This window comes from Jatropha curcas, chromosome 4, assembly GCF_041381405.1.
Source record: "Jatropha curcas cultivar XTBG-Jc1 chromosome 4, XTBG_Jcur_1.0, whole genome shotgun sequence".
NCBI classification, from domain to species: domain Eukaryota; kingdom Viridiplantae; phylum Streptophyta; class Magnoliopsida; order Malpighiales; family Euphorbiaceae; genus Jatropha; species Jatropha curcas.
Window position 1 is genome coordinate 1,920,939 of NC_143154.1, and position 18,511 is coordinate 1,939,449.

The 18,511-nt window shown below is 29.2% G+C and overlaps 1 protein-coding gene across 1 annotated transcript; it reads left to right on the top strand.

Moving 5' to 3' along the window:
- Positions 1 to 12,505: 12,505 nt before the first annotated feature.
- LOC105629089 (S-adenosyl-L-methionine-dependent methyltransferases superfamily protein) lies at positions 12,506 to 17,737 on the top strand. Its single transcript, XM_012210609.4, has 7 exons — positions 12,506 to 12,763; positions 12,835 to 12,991; positions 13,265 to 13,344; positions 15,142 to 15,202; positions 15,349 to 15,464; positions 16,628 to 16,760; positions 17,158 to 17,737. Exons 1-7 carry the CDS (start codon positions 12,661 to 12,663, stop codon positions 17,435 to 17,437), a joined length of 930 nt encoding a protein of 309 aa, XP_012065999.1. The 5' UTR covers positions 12,506 to 12,660; the 3' UTR covers positions 17,438 to 17,737.
- The last annotated feature ends 774 nt before the right edge of the window (positions 17,738 to 18,511 follow it).

The following is an 18,511-nucleotide window of genomic DNA, read 5'->3' on the forward strand; positions in this document are numbered from 1 at the left end:
CAAAAAAACCTTATCAATTTAATCCAATAAATGCAGTGTACAGTACAATAGCGCTAAAATATATTTAGTTGATCTATTTTTCTAACTTGATACAACATTTATTTTTTATTACTCTCTGAAATTCTGCATCTAATGTACTTGTAGCCTCATTTAACAGTATTATCTTTAGAATTTTCATTATGGTGTAAGCTATGGCTCGCTACTCTTTGCTTCTGTCCCCCCAGAAAATTGTAATCCTCGCTCCCCTACCACAGTTTCATATCCCTGCATTTTGGATTGACACAGCAATACCAATCATGCTTAAGAAAAAAATAAAAACAAAAAAGAAACCTTAATGATTATTTTTCAAAGGAAATTTTTCGTTGGCTAGCAAGTGAAATTATCTGCTTCTTCTTTATTTACTACATGATCAACATTAATCATCAATAAAAATAATAATAAAAAAAAAACACAAAAACCACAGTAAGAAATATCTATTTAATCAACGCTAAATAGGATATTGAAAATTACCAAGAGAGGAAGACCTTCAAAAGACGAAAAAGTGGAGAGAGATCTTTAACTTCCAATGAAGGAGTTTCAATAGAAGATGAGAGATTAGAGAATAGAGATTACTATTTATATGTTTATTTAACATATAGATAATTAGAACAAAATAGCAAACTAAGATTTCTAAAATCATAAGTAATTTAAAATAAATAATTCGTAAATTGTAAAACTGAAAAAAAAAAAAAAGAAATACATTAAAAATGTAGAAAATTTGTAAAAAAAGAAAAATACAAATGCTGAAAAAGTAGAGCCAAAGTCAGCATTTTTAAGACTTTTTTTGTTTCAGATTATATATATATATATATATTCCTCATATTCAACAACAATGATAATGTTGGAGAGAGGAATCAAATATTTTAACATGGTGAAATTTCAAGAATGAGCCAATGATTTTGTGAAATAACTAGATGAGAGCCAGCTCATTGCATGAGCAATTTTTTACGATCCACTTCAAAGTTAAAATAAATACATACAAACTAAGTTATCATTACACAAAACTAAAATGAAGATCACAGTTAAAAAAACGAGGCTACATTGAAACTATACCCTGATCACATTGATAAATGAGTATTCCAATTAATGACAATTCAAAATTCAAAATTATAATCGAATAAAACTATCCCCTTGACAAGATGTAAAAGCAAGAGAACATATTCTTAGGTAGTAGCATATCATTTGTTAAAAAAAAAAAAAATCAATCCATAATTAAGCATCCTTTTAAAAGAAAAAAAAAATGTACATATAGATAAGTACTCATCTTTGTTTGAGCCTCTATTTGTCATTTATCCATTAAAAACATTTCACCAAATTACAAAAGTAAAAAAAAAAAAAAAAAAAAAAAAAAAAAAAAAAAAAAAAAAAAATCTCAGTATAAATTATGAACCGCACAATTCATTTTCCTCCCTTGTTGGCAATAAACATGATCACCTTAGCTTCGTAATAAAACCAACAACAATAGTATGATGCATGTCCCTAATAAAAAATCAAACCCAATGGAGTATACTCGGAGAAGGTTTCTACCACCATGGACTTGATTGAAATCATTTTCATGAACCCAACATCACCATTCTTCACGTTTCATCATATGTAGCCTTAGAGTATATGGATGTTGTAGCAACTATCTTCAAATATGAAAAAAGAAAAATTCAATGAACAATTGAATACATATAATGATAAGTGAATTGAAAGAAATAACAAAAAAATAAGACGAAACTATTGTGAAAGAAAAAAATATATACAGAGAATTCAGACTCAACCAAGGAGAATATATATAGCTAGATAGTTTTAAATAAATAAAAACTAAATTGGAAAAGTATTGATTAATACAAAAAAAAATATTAACTTTCAAATTTAAAAATAGTTTAGTTTCAAAATTTAAAAAATATTTTAGTGACCAATATTTATAAAAATGATAGTAAAAAAAAGAAAAAATAGTTTTAAATAGATAAGATTAAATTTCAAAAGTATTGATTAATATTATAAAATATTAATTTTTGAATGTAAAAAATATTTTAATGTCCAGTCAAATTGTAAAAATGATAGAAAAAATTTCAAAAATCTATAGAAAAAGAAAAATAGGAATGCTCGAAGAATAGAGTGTCAGATCAGCATTTTTGAAATATTTTTTGCTTCAAAGTTATATATATATTAGGCGGTTTCCCGCACTTTGTACAACGGTATAATATATTTAATTTTGAGTTGTAAAATATGTGTATTGAATAAATTGTTTAAATTTAAAGTGTATATAATACATAGGCAGTATGATTCAAATATATTATGTAAAATTGAAAATTTTATTCTAACTAATGAATGAGTTATTCAGTAAAGGAAAAAAAAATGCTAATTTAATATTTATATGTGGCCAATTGAAATAGAGAAAACATATTACTATATAAACATGAAATACTGATGGAAAATTAGTGAAAACTTATATCCCCTTGGAATAATAACTTGAAACATAGAAATGCATACATAAATAAATTTGAAAAAATAATGAATAATAAGTAAGAAATATGAGTAAACAAATTTAGAAAAAAATTATTGCAATTTATATCTGTTATATTATTTTGTAATACATTTTTTTGTATTTATTTATTTTGATTTTTTTTAAAATATTATTTTAGGCTAATTTATGAACAAATCATCATTTAGAAGTGGAACTGGATTGATGAATGTTAAATAAAAAAAAATTAATGTAATAAGTACAAGACATTGATCAATGTTTGAGAAGTAGACAATAATCAAATAGTTAAAAAAAATGTCAAAAAACTCATTTGCTATATTTGAAATACCTAGATTTCTAATTTGGAGATTCCAATGAACTGGCCAACAATGTTTAACACATTTTTAATTAATATATATATATATATATATATATATATATATATGTTATTGAAAAATCATGATGTCAAATTCAAAACATACATCATGAAATACTTGAAAGGAGACATTACTCAACAAACTCAAAAAGAATTAATAACAAAGGATATTAGAAGTCATTATAAGAAAATTTTTAATGAAAAACATGTCTTTTCTTCAAAAATTTATAACTTTTTCCTCCAATTGGTTAAATACAAATACTAAAATATTAAAGATTTTCTCTCTTTTCAAAGGAAGCGTTATGTCAACATCTAACAAAAATCTATGATTCTCCTTTATTATATATAATGATGACTACGCGATCTTCCGCGCTCCGTGCGGTTATATTGTATTGTTTTTATTATTTGTTGTGTTATTAGTTACTTTCTTCTTCTTCTTCTTCTTTTTTTCTCCTGAACTGAAATCCACCACTGGGCATCCTTTATAACTGAAGCTTATCAACCTAGTTTATTAATAAACTTGAGTTATTTTTGAAAGCAAAATCTTTGCAGCATTAAACTCTTAATAACTCTGATCATGTGAATTTCTATTGTCAAGGAAAACATTGGCTGCAATCAAAATTCATTTACAAATGGTCCTCTCCTTATCTTTGTTCAACTTTTCTGGTTCTCTTAATATTGTAATGATAGACTCTTTTATAAAGCCATCAGCTGTCTTGTTACCAAATTTTTGAGCTTGCTTTGTCCATCTATCAATTAAGTAGAAATTATTTAATTCTCAGAAATAAATATCAGTAATCTGAAACCATGATCTTTTATTTTATCCCCATGAAAAATACATTCTAACTTTCCAATTGTATTCCAAACTGCAGAATACAATGAAGGTTACTGAAATTAACATGCAATAAACTACAAATCTACCATGTTGTACAAAGACTAAATTGATTTTTCAAAAATTGGATAAACTTTCAGCCTGACCATCCATCTGAAAATAAAGATGACATAAACATTTAGTCTATAAATTAACTTTTCACAGATTAATTAACATTACCTATTTACTCTGATAGAAATTCCATGATTTAGCTATTAGTTCTTCTACAATTATGTGTCTGGAAAATTACAGCTACAAAAACTTTCCTAGAGCATGAGAAACAATTGTAAAGGAGTCAGCTAAGCTTCCTACTAATTACCATTGATGTCAACAATTTTGGTGTATGTTGCTTCTAAATGGCGCAACAACAGTTCTGCTGAACCCAGACCAGGCTTCTGAATTTGTGATGCATTTCTAATGAATTTCTGACCAAAGTTATTCATCTGATTAAAAGGTGAAGCAAAAAAAAAATTCCAGCATCATCCTCCATTTAGAACTAAACATAGGATCTAATCTAATGTATAAAAATATATTATAAATAGACTACATAGATTAGTATTTACAATGTCTGAGAAGATTCCAAATTGCTTGTAGATAGCAGGCAACAAAAAATAAGATAAACTAACTTTGAATTAAATAAAGATAAAGAAATATCCACACACCATTTTCCATTATTGTTCCAAAACTACATTAGCTAAAGTAATGAATAAAATAGCAAAAATAGACAACTTAGTACAGAATCAGCAATGTCAAAAAAAAAAAAAAAAAAAAAAGAGTATAAATTCCTTACCCAATAAATCAGCATGTAATATTTCTTTCTTTCTTTCTTTACTACTTTTTTTGTGACAGGTTTCTCGTTACTAGCTTTTAGATCCACAATCTCCATACAAAGAGATTTACAAAGAAGTGTGTCAATATAAATTAGGTGATGATTCCACATACATATGCAAGATGGAATGAATATAAAAGATATATACTAAAGCTGAGAAAACAATGAATAAACTTACCTTCGCAGCCACAGGGATGATAATTAACCAAATCAAAACCGTCTACCAAACCATCATCATCATTTTTTATATATATATATATATACAGACACAAATTATAAATTATTAAACTGAAAACTGCAAATCAATTCTAAATCACGCACAAGGTGTACGAAGGTATTTGAAGCTTCTGTCATTGGTTGTTTGGGATGCCGATGTAGCGGCAAGAAGTACCAAAGAGACAATATGAAACTGATATGATAATTGGCAATCTGGAAAAGATAACTGAAGAGACAACTCTAATAATTATTAAGAATTGAAGAAACAATTCTAATAATTATTCTCATTTTAAAATTTTAAAATTTTAAAAGTTTTTTCTCAAATTATTTTTTTCATCATTTTTCTCTCAAATTTTTTTCAGCCAAGTTAAATGAAGATGCTCCGACATCGTAGACTTTCACTTTTTAGAGAAAGCGTCACCTCACCTCAGCATACATGACAAAAGCTTTGATTCTCCTTTATCTATACACTAGGAGTGTACCTGCCAATGCTCAAGGTTTTCTAAATTTTGAAATTGATTTTTATTAAGAATCATTCATATTTGTTGGCTCAGTTTTAGTTCCTATTAAGGCTTTGTTTTAAGAAGATAAATTTAAATTTGATTATTTTAAAGAATCATTAACGCATATTAACTTAGTTTTATTTCCTTCCAAAAAAAACGCAGTTTTAATTTTAATTATCTAAAATACTAAAATGATGCCTATAATTTAATTGTTGCCAAATAATTTCTCTTAAATTTTCTCAGTTTGAAACTGTATAAATTAGGCAGTCATTTTAATTACAAACAAAACACAGTTGAAAAAAAGGCTGAAAATTCAAAAAAACAAAACTTCCAAACAATTTAAACTTTGAAGACCACTAAAAAAAAAGAAACAACATTAATAGCAAATTCGACTATCTAACTTTTGAAGAACATATACTCTAATGTCATATCAACTGTTGCAGATTTCTAGCTTTTATTGCTATCCTTACTGCATCCTGGAGAACGGGATAAAACTAATTCATTTGTACTTAAAAGTAATTGTCATCAGCCTCCGTTATCATCACCTCCGTTGTCGCTTCTTTTTTCTAATGCCATTCTAATTATTTTGATATATCTATATCTTATTCAAACATCCACCAAAGGTTCAAGAGAGATTTTTTTGCAGCAAATAAATTCGTACTAATGGTAATTAAATGATGAATGATGTTTCCAACAAAAGACACAAGAAATATATTAAATCAGAACTTATAAGTGGCACAGTTAGAATAGCACTAATAAAAACAGTTGACAAGAAAAAAGCAGAAAAAAGAGGATAATTTCATGCAAAAGCACACTAAAAAGGCAACTACTTGATTTGCTTTGTGTTGTTAACCCATTTACAAATTTTCAGGCTTGATTGCATATACTTAACTCTGTTTATGTACATGAAATTCATGGAATATGCATATGCACAGTAAATGTTTCAGACCAAAATTTTCTCAACAATTAGCATACTTATTAATTGATCTGCAAGCATCAAAACTATTTTCAAGGAAATAAGCATCAAATGTCGCCCTCAACTCCAAATCATTTCAGATTTTAGATGGGGAATACCCATTTACATATGAAAAAATAAAAATGACATGACAAACTCACAACCAAAATGCATGCACAAATAGAAATACATAAATCGGCTGAATGAACCAAAATTCAAATGGGAAATACCAACTTCACAAGAATAAAATGAACACATGTAAGAAAAATATAAATAACTTGACATAGACTCATATTCAAAATACATGCACAAATACAAATACATAAATCAGCTGACAATAAAAAAAGAAGTGCGGAGAAACTTACCACCTCCTTGAAGAAGCATATAAATATTTGACTTATAATGAAGTTGAAGATTTTTTGTTTTTTCAAATTCCTAGAGAAGCCATAAGAATGCAGGTCAGTGGCAAGAATAACTGCAAAATTCTCATGATGTAAGCTTATGTCCAAGTACAATGCTAAAAAACCGATGTTTCCACTGTGCATTCAAACTAAAACACTTCTATTGTAAATTCAAAGTATTGTCAAATACAACTTATATTGTCATTTGTCATTAACTAATTAGAAGGTAGCTTCTAGTGGTAAAGACAGGGTATTGAAGTTATGGATGTGATTGGCTAAATATCATTGACTGAGAAGGTCCAATGCATAATCCATAAAATCCCTGCTTCTATTAGAATCCATTTTATATTGTTGACAGAAACCATAAGGATCATCTAGGCAAGCTTATTAACAGATGGATGTTGTGCTTGAATCTCCCAATCATTCCAATTTCCTCTCTCTCTCCCTGTTCCTTTCTTCTCTTCACTAAATATTCACTTTGGTTATTAGTCCAAACAGAGCCAGAACACAAATCATAAAAAAATATATATGAAAGTATTAATTACTGATAAATCCTTGAGAATAGAATTAGAAATGAAAAATAGTAGCAGTAATAATAATAATAATAACAGTACCTGGAAGCTAATGCTATAAGATACTTTAAATTCTCCTGCCAAGGACTACAGCACTCCCTAATCACATGCTAATACACAACAAATTAAAATACAAAAACAACAAAAATGATATCATGCCTCAATTTCTTTAGTTTTCGAAAATTAACGGGAAAAAAATACAAGAAGTTAGCATCCTTTACAGCCAAGAATAATAGCACTATTAGTGCCAAAGTAATCTCCATGTCAATGATAAAGATCTCTTTAATTTTCCATTAAGAGGCAAAATGATTCATAAAATGTAAGAAAAAAATCATAAAAAATGTCAAAACAAACTGTTGCATATTAAAAAAAATTACAGAAAAATGCATTCTAAAGAGCTCACAATTATTTAGATCAGAAAAATGTACGTTAAAGAGCTCACCATTATTTAAATGGCAATAATTACAACGGTGAATGGAGCAAAGTCATACTCATATTGCCACATTAAGGCAATAAACATAAAGCCAACTGCCATATTAAAAGTAAAGAAAGGATTAAAATCAAGGTCTAGAACAACTTCATAATAGTTATACTAACCTCAAACGCAGTTCATACTTGCTACAATATGGATTATAATTGGGACTCTATATATCTAAAATAGAGAAAGTACAACATTCAGTAGCTTGGATTATTAATAGAATTCCACAACGTTTGAATTGCAGTAATTCAAAAATCAAATCAAAACACCCCCAATTATTATCATCAAGCCAAATAAAAATACACTCAATAATAGATTAAAAGGGAAATTTTAAAAAATTCACAAAAAGAAAGAAAAAAAGAAAAAATAAATAAAGATAAAGAAAATGGGTATCATGTGTGGGGGAAGGGAAAATGGGTTTTAATCTCTGGTTTAATTTAAGAGGTTGCATGGAAGAGAGAAATATTGTAAGTTAGGAAGATGAAAGGTTGAGGCACTTGCAAAGGTCGATATTTTTTCCCGGGAAGTTTTTCTTAGAAATCACAAATTTCTCCAGATCAAGATAAAAGGAGATACTCAAAAATTGCTGATTCTCTCTCATCAAGTGAAGTGACACATCAGCATATTAAAAAAAATCTATGATTCTCTTTTATAATGATATAATGACAATGATAATGATATAATAATATAAATATTCATCTGCCCGCACATTGAGCGAGTTAATACTTATAAATAATTGATATGAATTAAATTTGATTGAAAAATATAAATAAATTAAAATGATGAAAAATAAAATTTGTCATTTTAGTCTTTTATTCTTTGCCTATGATAATAAAAACTACTAATCCTACTTTTTTCTATAAATTCAAAAATGATAAAAGAACTCTACACTAACAAATTGAAAACAATAAACTCACTTTCTTAGCCAAACTAAAAAATAAATAAATATTGCTTTTACAAATTAAAACAATTGCTCAAACTACAAAATTACATGAATGGAAAAAAAAAACTTCATGAATTTGCTAATTGTAGATATCTTTTGCTCAATGGATTAATTTTTATCATTATCTAAAATATACTGAACATAAAAACGAAAATAAGAATTTTGTAGATGTAGTACTCATATACATAGTACTCAAAAGGGATTAAGACTTACAAAAAAAATTAAAGGATAATTAAATTATAAATAACAAAATATTACATCAATTTATAGTATGGTTTTTAATTATTGAAAAAATTAATTAGTGTTCTATTATTAATACACAAAATTTATTATTTGGATTATTAATTCTTGCAAAAGAAAGAAAATAAAAAGTTTTTTAGTAATAAAATAAATTTATAATATGGGTATTAATTATTGAATGAAGAAAATGAAATGTTTTATAATTTAATTTCTTCAAAATAGATAATTAAATAAAAATATTAAAAATCACACAATTCCATATCACCAACTAAGTTTCACAATATCATGTATCATGACACATAAGTAAATTTAGTTGAGTTTATATATATATATATATATATATATATATATATATATATATATATATTATTCTGGAACAAACTAGTTAATTACCCTTTAGTTATTTATTTACCTGGAAACTTAACTTAATTATAAATTATTCGGAGTCTTTTTAGGATAAATTATAATTTCAATATCTAAACTTTTTGATTTTTGTTAATTTGGTATATGAAAAGAAAACGAATATGTGAACTTTTTAAAATTTTTCAATTAAGTGTTTCATGGTGAGTTGGAGCACCGAAAATCTGACTAGGACAAGTATGACCCCATTTTTCCACCGCCGGCAATTCCCGTGGACCTCCAACAAAGCAAATCACTGTTAACTCAGAGTAACTCCAACGGAATTGTAGATTGTGGCTCATATATTCAATAATCTGTTAAGTTGACGCGTAAAAAAAGAGTAGATATTATGTTGTTATTAGAGTATTAGCTAATGCTAATTGCTTGTTATGGCTGTTGATTTTGGTTTATGCAAGTGTTCATGTTATTGGTGGCTGGTTAAATTTGAGAACAAAGGAAATGTTGTTACCAGGATTGCGTCAAACAAGTTTGAGATGGAAGATTGCTTGAATCACGTGGGACCAAGTGAATTGTAGGGACTTGCTTTGTTCGAGGTCCACGTGAATTGCCAGCAGTGGAAAAATGGGGCCATACTCGTCCTAGTCAGATTTTCGGGGCTCCAACTCATCATGAAACACTTAATTGAAAATTATAAAAAGTTCCACATATTCAATTGCAAAGGTTTTCATTCATACAACAAATTAATAAAAATCAAAAAATTTTAGACACTAAAAGTTATAATTTATCCTTTTCATCATTATAATTGGAGGTTACCTATTTCTGATATTCTTCTGGAAGCTAATTTATGTGCTGAGTGATTAGCTGATTATGCTTTTTTATCTCATCATTTCATTCTTTCTGTTCTAAATACTCCTCTGAATGATATTCAATATTGATGGTATCACATGATGTTCTTGGTATGGCTTATTCTAAAGGGTTAGTAGCTAGCATTTGTATTCTTGTTTTTTTTTTTTTTTTTTTTTTTCTACCAAAGAAAAACTTCATTTATGGTTGTTACCTGGTACATGCACTTATCACCTAAGTTGCATAGACTCTAACACAGAACATGACATGGACACGGACATGGGAGACAATAATTTTCAAAAAAAATAGGACACTACACGAGCGCGCTATTCGTTATACTAAGAAAATATAATTTATTATAAAATTAAATATGTAAATAACTATCTATAATAAGTCATAAACATAAAAAAAATACTTAATTTTCTACTTCAACATCATTAATTAAATCATCAACAATAACATTCATTAAATATCATTGCTTCCATCTCCGATTCATCCAAAGATAAATTGGTGATTTCAAGAATTCTAACATCTTCATAAGAGTCAAATTAATCTCCCCTAACATCTGATATTTTTGTTTATTCAATATAATATTGTGGCTTCTTCTTAATAAAAGTCGAAGATTATTATGAATAAAATCAGTTTTTAAATTTGGCAATAAAATTATAATACCTTACACAATGGTTTAGGGTTTTTTTCTTCTTATTTGACGTAATTTTTTATTTTAAGTATATATATTTATCTAATTTATATTTATGACCTTAATTTAACATTTTTGTTAATAAATTTATCTAAAAGTTTTATATAATTTTTTACAAAAATCCTTGAAGTGTTCAAGAAGTATTATAGAAATGTCCAAAATTAATTAAATTAAAAAATAGTCGGATGCGTTTTTAAAGTGTCCGACATGTTTTTGGAGTGTTTGAAAAGTGTGAGTATTAGACACGGGTACGACACTGATATGCTAGACCTTTTAAGGTGTCTGCGCATCATAGCTTATCACTATATCATAGGTTGGCGTGTTGTAAAATTAATTTTTTAAAAGTTAATTACTTACAAAATTTTTTTTAGCCGAATGCATAAAATCCCCTGAACTTTCTCACTTTAACCATTTGTTACCTTAACTTTGCAAAGGACCTAATATGCACTTGAACTTTTAAATTTTATAACTATTATGCCCCTCACCAAGCTGTTAAGATAATGCATGAAACCAAATATGGAATGAAGCGTGATCAACTGATTAAAAGTCCACCATGGCAAAAATGAGGTTGTTTTTCTCTCTATTCCAAAGCATCACTCTTCCTATTTCAATCTCTCTCTTCATTTTTCTCTCTCTATTTCTATCCTTTTCGATCTTTCAATAGATATCTCTTCAGTTGTATTTCTTCTTTCTTCTTTTCAATTTTCTCATCTTCTTCTCCTTAATTTCTTTACAATAAAGTTTCTGAAATTTTGATTTTGGGTCTTTAAAATTCCTAAAATCAATGCAAATCTCTTCACCTAGCATCGATTTGATCAAAGATAAAGCTCATTCCGGTAAATAGAGGGGTTTTGAAGGTTTGAGAGAAACCTCGTATGAGAAAAAAAGATTTTATTATTGTTCTTCTTCTTCTTTAGAGTTTAATTTGGGAACTAATAATAATATGAAATCTTAAAATTGATTTGGGGTTTTGTTTGGAAAATCTTCTTCTTCTTCTTCTTCTTTCTTGTAAAATTTTAACTGTAGTTTTAAGATTTTTTGTTTGCAGTATTTTGAAATTTATAAGACATTATTTGTATTTCTATAGAATTTATAATTCAATATTTCTTCTGTGTTTGGTGAGTTTGATTTTGGAACTAATAATAATAATCTAAAATCTTAAAATTGATTTGGGGTTTTGTTTTCAAAATCTCTGCTTTTCAATATCTTCAAAAGCAAAAGTTGGGAAAAGTTTAGATTATGTTGCTTGATTTGTTTGATTTTTTCCCTCCTATCAATTTAGAAATGCTCATTTAGATGTTTGTATTAGATGTGTACAATGACATTTCCTTTATCCATTCTATTGTTGGGTTGTTGGAGTAGAGTAGTTTTGGATTGTTTTTTTAGTACTTTCGACATTGATGAACAAAATTTAATTCATTTTTATTTTTATATTTTACATATGAGCACTATTTTATATTTCAGTGTGCGTGTAACAGATAAAAAATTTCAATGAAATTCTTAATTGCAAATAAGGGATATAATAATTATAAAATTTAAAAATTCAGATAGGTCGTCGGTAAAGTTAAGGAACAAATGAGTAAAATAAAAAAAGTTTAAGAGGAATTTTATATGTTTAGCTTTTTTTTTTTTTTTTTTTTTTGGGGGGATTAGGATTTAAAATTAAAAGGTTTGGTTTTTTTTTTTTCAAAAAAAGTTTTTTCGGTAGTTTAGCAGCGGTAATAAAATGGAGCAAGTGTTAAGCATGATTAGCGTTGACACTGACAACAGGTTTACTTCGAAGCAAAACCCAAACACCAAAGCAGAGAAACAGAACCTAGGAAGAAGAAAATAGAGAAAAACAAATACCTATAAATCAAAATTCTCTCTCAAATAGAAAAAAAATATGGATAATAAAACTGAACCTAAAATAACTGCAAAACCGGCTTCTCTAAGATGGGGAATCCTTCGTCAAGCTCTCCTTCGTCGCTCTTCTACCCAAAATTCAGGTCCTTTCTTTTTATCACTTTCGCAAAAATCCATTTTGTTTAACGTAATTAACTTTTTTTTTTTTTGGTAGATGGACAATCCTTAAGTCCCATCAAGCTTATTTCGAGGAAGACAATTCATGGATTTAACTTGATTCCTAGCCAACTAATCGATAAAGATCCAAATTCTAGAGATGCCTGCATTTGCTACACGTTACCCATTAATGGGTCACCTAAGCTTTTCCTCACGTGAGTGCATTTCCTTTCTTGTTCTTTTTTGGGCATTTCTTCGAACACATTGTAAACAGAAAGCTACTCTTTTTTTATAATAACTTATAATATTGTTAATTTTTGAATGGAGTTTTGTAATGAATTGTTGTGGTTAGTTAAATGATATTTTTCCTATAAATATAATATTTTGGGTTCAAATATAACTGGGTTGAGTTTGTTTATTATTTATTTGGAAAACTAAACTACAGCTTTTCATTTGAGTTTGGGTGTTGTATGGAAATTCTTTTGCAGCCAAAGGATGAAAGTTGGTACTGATCTCAGTGATTTTGAAATGTCTAATAGATACAATATTGACAACACTGGGCTTGTCTGTAAGTTCTTCTCATTTCTTCAGTCTGTTTACTTTCTAAAAGGAGAGCTTTGATATAGGAGGTGTTTTGCATAATTATATGTTCTCTTATCATTTAATGGCTGAAGCAAAAATGAGATCTCTTTGGGTTATTGTTGTCCAATTTCCAGTGAGAAGTTAAGTTGGGATAATGGCGAGTAACAATTAAAATTTCATGATTTTCCAGCCATGGTTGCAGATTTTCATTTCAAGGGGCCTGTCCCCTATTTGTCTTGTTATTTACAGAACTTGATAAAACAATAGAGGCAGGAGACATTTGCACCTCATTCGCCATTTTTGAGCCCTTATATATTTTTGTTCTTGAAAAAAATACTTGGGTTTTTTTTTTTTTTTTTTTTTAAATAAAGCTTTCCTGCTGACATCTGGTTACGTAAAATAAATAGAATGCAAGATAAAAACCAGTAATGTGCTTTGCAATTCAGCCGTCACTCTTCCATCTAGCTCACCTCCTACAATCTAGCTTTTAACCGGCTGCCAATTCAAATATGTCTCTACCAATTTCTCTTCCTATATTTGCCTTCTAGTTTCTTTCTATTCTCTTTCCCAACTAGTTTGGGATTAAATCTTAGTTGTTGTTGGTTATTGTTCTTAATTCTACCCCTTTCTATCTTAACGCCAATATCTTAAAATGTAAGTCTTTATGTTGCTGATTTTTATTTTCCACTTTTTCTGATTTTTTATTATTCTTTTTTTTTTTTTTTGTTAATATCTTAAAATATAATTTTTAGATTTGTGTGTGTGTGTGTGTGTGTGTGTTTTTTTTTTTTTCATTTTTGCGTCTCACCTAACTTGGGCCTGCGCCTTTGCCTAAAGGTTAGCACCTAGGCTCCAGCAGCCCTTTGTGCCTTAGTGTGCTTGCGCCTTTAATTACTATGGAGGAAATGGAGATCAAAAATCAAGACGAAAACTTGATTTCACTATTGCCTCTGAAGTATTGGTTTTTGTTGAGGGTCTTAATTTTACTTGATTTTACCTTGCTTGGATTATTAGAAGGGATTCTGAGATCATTTAATAGTTTCAGAATTTTCAAATAAAATTGGATATTTGGGCATAGAAGTCGAACTAAACCAGGCCAAACCAAACCAAACCAAACCAGAATATTATTCTTTACTCTGGTTTTTAAATGGTTTTAAACAAAGCAGTGCATTTTTTCAGTTCTTCCATAACTATCAGGGTTTTATATAACTGGCTATTGTTAACAGAAAATTTTGTTTCCTTTGTATATATTAGCAGTTTTCTATAATGCAACTTACAATGTAAAACCATAAATTTCAACTCTTTCAAACATATTTTACCTTTTGTGAGTGGCAAATTAAATCAATCACCAAATTTGCATTGGTGGATTAATTGAGTAATGGTTACCGTTGACAGCAAACTTGTTCATTGTGAAGAGAGAGAGAGAGAAGTATGGCTACAAATTGAAATGTGGGCAATAATTTATTAAAATTTAAAATATTTCAAGTGGAGGTTGGAACTCACTTTTATTTTCTTTCCTTTGATAATTTGATTATAAGACAGCTATTTATTTGTGATGCTCTGTTTTCCACTCCTGCTATTGGTTCAATTTCTCTGGTGTTTGTGTGTTTCTACTAGCTCGTTAAATGCCATATCATAAGGGAAGTTGGCGTGCATCACTATCAACAACTCTTATTATGGTGTTAGAAATATCATAATAGAAGTTTCAAATTCAAATGGTTTTGGTCATCTTTGTTACTTTATTTCTTTGTGCTTACAATTTTAAACTGATCTTATTATATAGGTCACTGGCCTTCAGAAGATGTCCTTTCTTATTTTTGCTTGTCGCATGCAGATATGTTCAGGTTTGTAAAATAGGGTTATTCTGTACTTCAGGAGAAGTTCACTATGGAAAACATATGCTATAGTTCTATATTTCTTTTTCTCACTTTTCAACTCTTCAAGGTATCTAGTGTACTTATTTATGCCAATTCCTTGTTCAATTTTCTAGATCTAAAAGAGTTATTGAGCTTGGCTCAGGCTTTGGCTTAGCTGGATTAGTTATTGCTGCCACTACTGAGGCATTAGAAGTTGTAATCTCTGATGGAAATCCTCAAGTGGTTGATTGTATCCTTTTGATTTTCACATTTTATTGGCTAATATGTATTAGAATTTTATGATTTTTGTTAAATTTTTGTATGGGAAAAAAAAAAAAAAAAACCAAACTTAAGTTTGCATCTTTGATTGATTAAAGAATTTATCAGCAATTTTTTCTCCTCCAATACATGTTTAAGCAAAGAAATGTACTGTACTCAATACTAGAAATTTAATTTATAAATTATGTATTGGATGTTGCATATGGCTATTGATTATGTGAAACATCAGTGTCCCAGCCTTTCACAATTTCTGGAGACTCCCTTCATTATTGTTAATGCCACTCATAGACTGCTGTTGCCTATACAAATAAAGTGATAATTGCTAGGGTTAGTTGGTGAGACATGGCATGAGACGTTTGGATATCTGTTTCTCAGAAGGATGCTGTCTTTCCACACTAGGGATTGTTGCTTGCTTATACCTGATTGATTTGGCTGATTTGACGAGATCCACGAGCAAAGATTTACATTTTTAGTGAATTAATGATCTAATTTTGAAGTGATTTCAAGATGTACCAAGAGGTTACTTGCAAAATATATACCTAAGCTCTTGAGTTGATTTTTTTCATTGTTCTAGTTCTATTCTTGATCTTTGAAAATATGCAGCCTATTGCATACTCCAATGAGAATGCTAAATTGTTTGTGACATATTAATGCCTCATTCAAATTTTCAGAGATTCTTAAGCTGTATTCTCATGTTGTTTGGCGTAAGAGTGAGAGATATTTTCTTTTTCTTTTCCTTCTCCTTCTTCTTCTTCTTCTTCTTCTTCTGCTTCTTCTTTATAAATATATATAAATATATACACTTTTCTCCCATAAGTATGATCTTAGATTATTTTAAACTGGAAGAGAAGTTACTTTGACAATAAGAATCATGACTTGAGTTATAGTTTTAAATATGCTTGTTTGTGGTGTTCTTGCTATGTCCTAAGGCGGTTATATCATTGTTATAGTGCTAAGTTTGTGCTCATACTTTCACAAATGCAACTTCAGTATATTGCTGGACTTTGGTTGGTTTTGCTGCACCACATAGTTTTCTGTTCCTTTTTTGGGCTTTGTAAATGTGTAGTGATGACAAGCACCACTCACTTTTTTAAAGTATCTCACATATTCATATTGGATGTACTTAACGTCCAGATATTCAGCGTAACATTGACGCTAACTCTGGAGCCTTTGGTACAACAGAAGTGAAGAGTATGACGTTGCACTGGGATCAGAAAGAAACTGCAAATATCTCTAACACCTTTGATATTATTGTTGCCAGTGATTGGTAAGTTCTGCTTCTTTTTAGCTTCCAACTAGATAAAGAAAGGCTCTGTAAAGTTTCTAGCACGAGGGTGGTACTCAAAATTGAACCAATTTTGGCATGTATGACTGTACATGACATGCCACATCCCCTTATCTAACTGTTGGCTTTAGCATTTCTCTTGATAAGTCTTGCAAATGAGTTCACAATCTGATTGGGTAAGGAAAATTTATGTCATTCGCATTCCTTAGTGGATTGAAGATGTCGCATTCTTGACGGTTCCAACAAAAGTTGACAAAAAGCACTTGTATCCAATAAATTATACAGAAACATGCAAACTAGTGCACTTGCACGTATTTTTTTCTTTTTTATGCTGAACTCTTCTTTTTTATTCAATAACATGTTATCCCATTTTTAACAGCACCTTTTTTAAGGAGTTCCACGAGGGCCTTGCTTGTACTGTCAAACTCTTGCTGAGAATTGCTGGGACCTCAGAAGCAATATTCTTCAGTCCTAAAAGAGGAGACTCATTGGATAAGTTTCTAGAGAAAATTGAAGAAAAAGGTCTGCGTTTTTGCATAACAGAAAATTATGATACAGAAGTTTGGATGCGCCATCAAGGATTCATGAATGGTAATAACTCATGGCCGAGCTATGAAAAAGATCACTGCTACCCATTATTGATCAGAGTTACATTATAAACTTTCCCACATTCCATTCACAATTAATACATATTTTATTCATGGAATTCATTTCCCACGAGAAACTTTCCATTGGTTGACAAAAAATTGTAGGCTTGAGGTGGTGAACCAGTTATTGATGGTAGGCAACAATTTACTTGCCTGCTGCAAGATTCTTAGTGTAGTCTAATCTCTTGGTGGGTCCCGTGATCACCAGAATTTCATTCCTCACCACAACATTGTGTAGGTCCCTTGCTGGTTTATGATTTAGCAAATGAAAAGGAAAGCTTGCTGATGCTTTCTTCTATTATTTTAATTTAATACGTATGATTTCTTTTTGAACTTATTAGCATAATAGGTCCAAGAAGCTTTTGAAAGGAGATTCCTTATCTTCATTTAGCATCTAAGTTACTTAAAGCATTTTATATGGCGGTCCACAAGTAAACAACGACCCTCCACCTAAAGGATGATTGAGAACATTGTCAAAAAGCTATCTGATGCTCTGTGGATCAAATAAACTAGCTTTTATTGGAGAGGAGATTTTTCTATTTGTGTTTCTAATGTAGCAAAACCGAACATGCCGTGTCCGCAGAAAAGAAAAACAAACATGACCTGGCTTGAATTATATTCTATTCTGGAAGTGAAACTTGTTTTGCAGGTAATACTCTGGTCTTTGTAATATACATCTGATGGAAAGGAGATAAGCTGAAAATGAAAATGATTTTTCCAGTATTATCTTTCTACACTGGAATCTCCATGGATGATGATTCTTAGACCTCTTCAACATATTTTAATTTCATGAACCGAAGAATTATGACCTCATATTTCTTTTTTTGACTGCTTTTTACAATTATTAGTACTTTAAAGCCATGATAAATGGTTGTAGTCTATGGAATATGCATTTTTCTCTTCAGGTTGGATGTAAATGAAACTTGCTTTACATTACCCTTAATTATCATGTAAACTTGCAGAAATAGGAGGTCCATTCCTATGCTTTTCTCTGTCAATTCCTTTTTCTTTTCTCTTTTATTATCATTGGCTGGGAAACAACCAAAAAATCGAGGACTTTGATTCGATTAAATTCATTCAATTTGA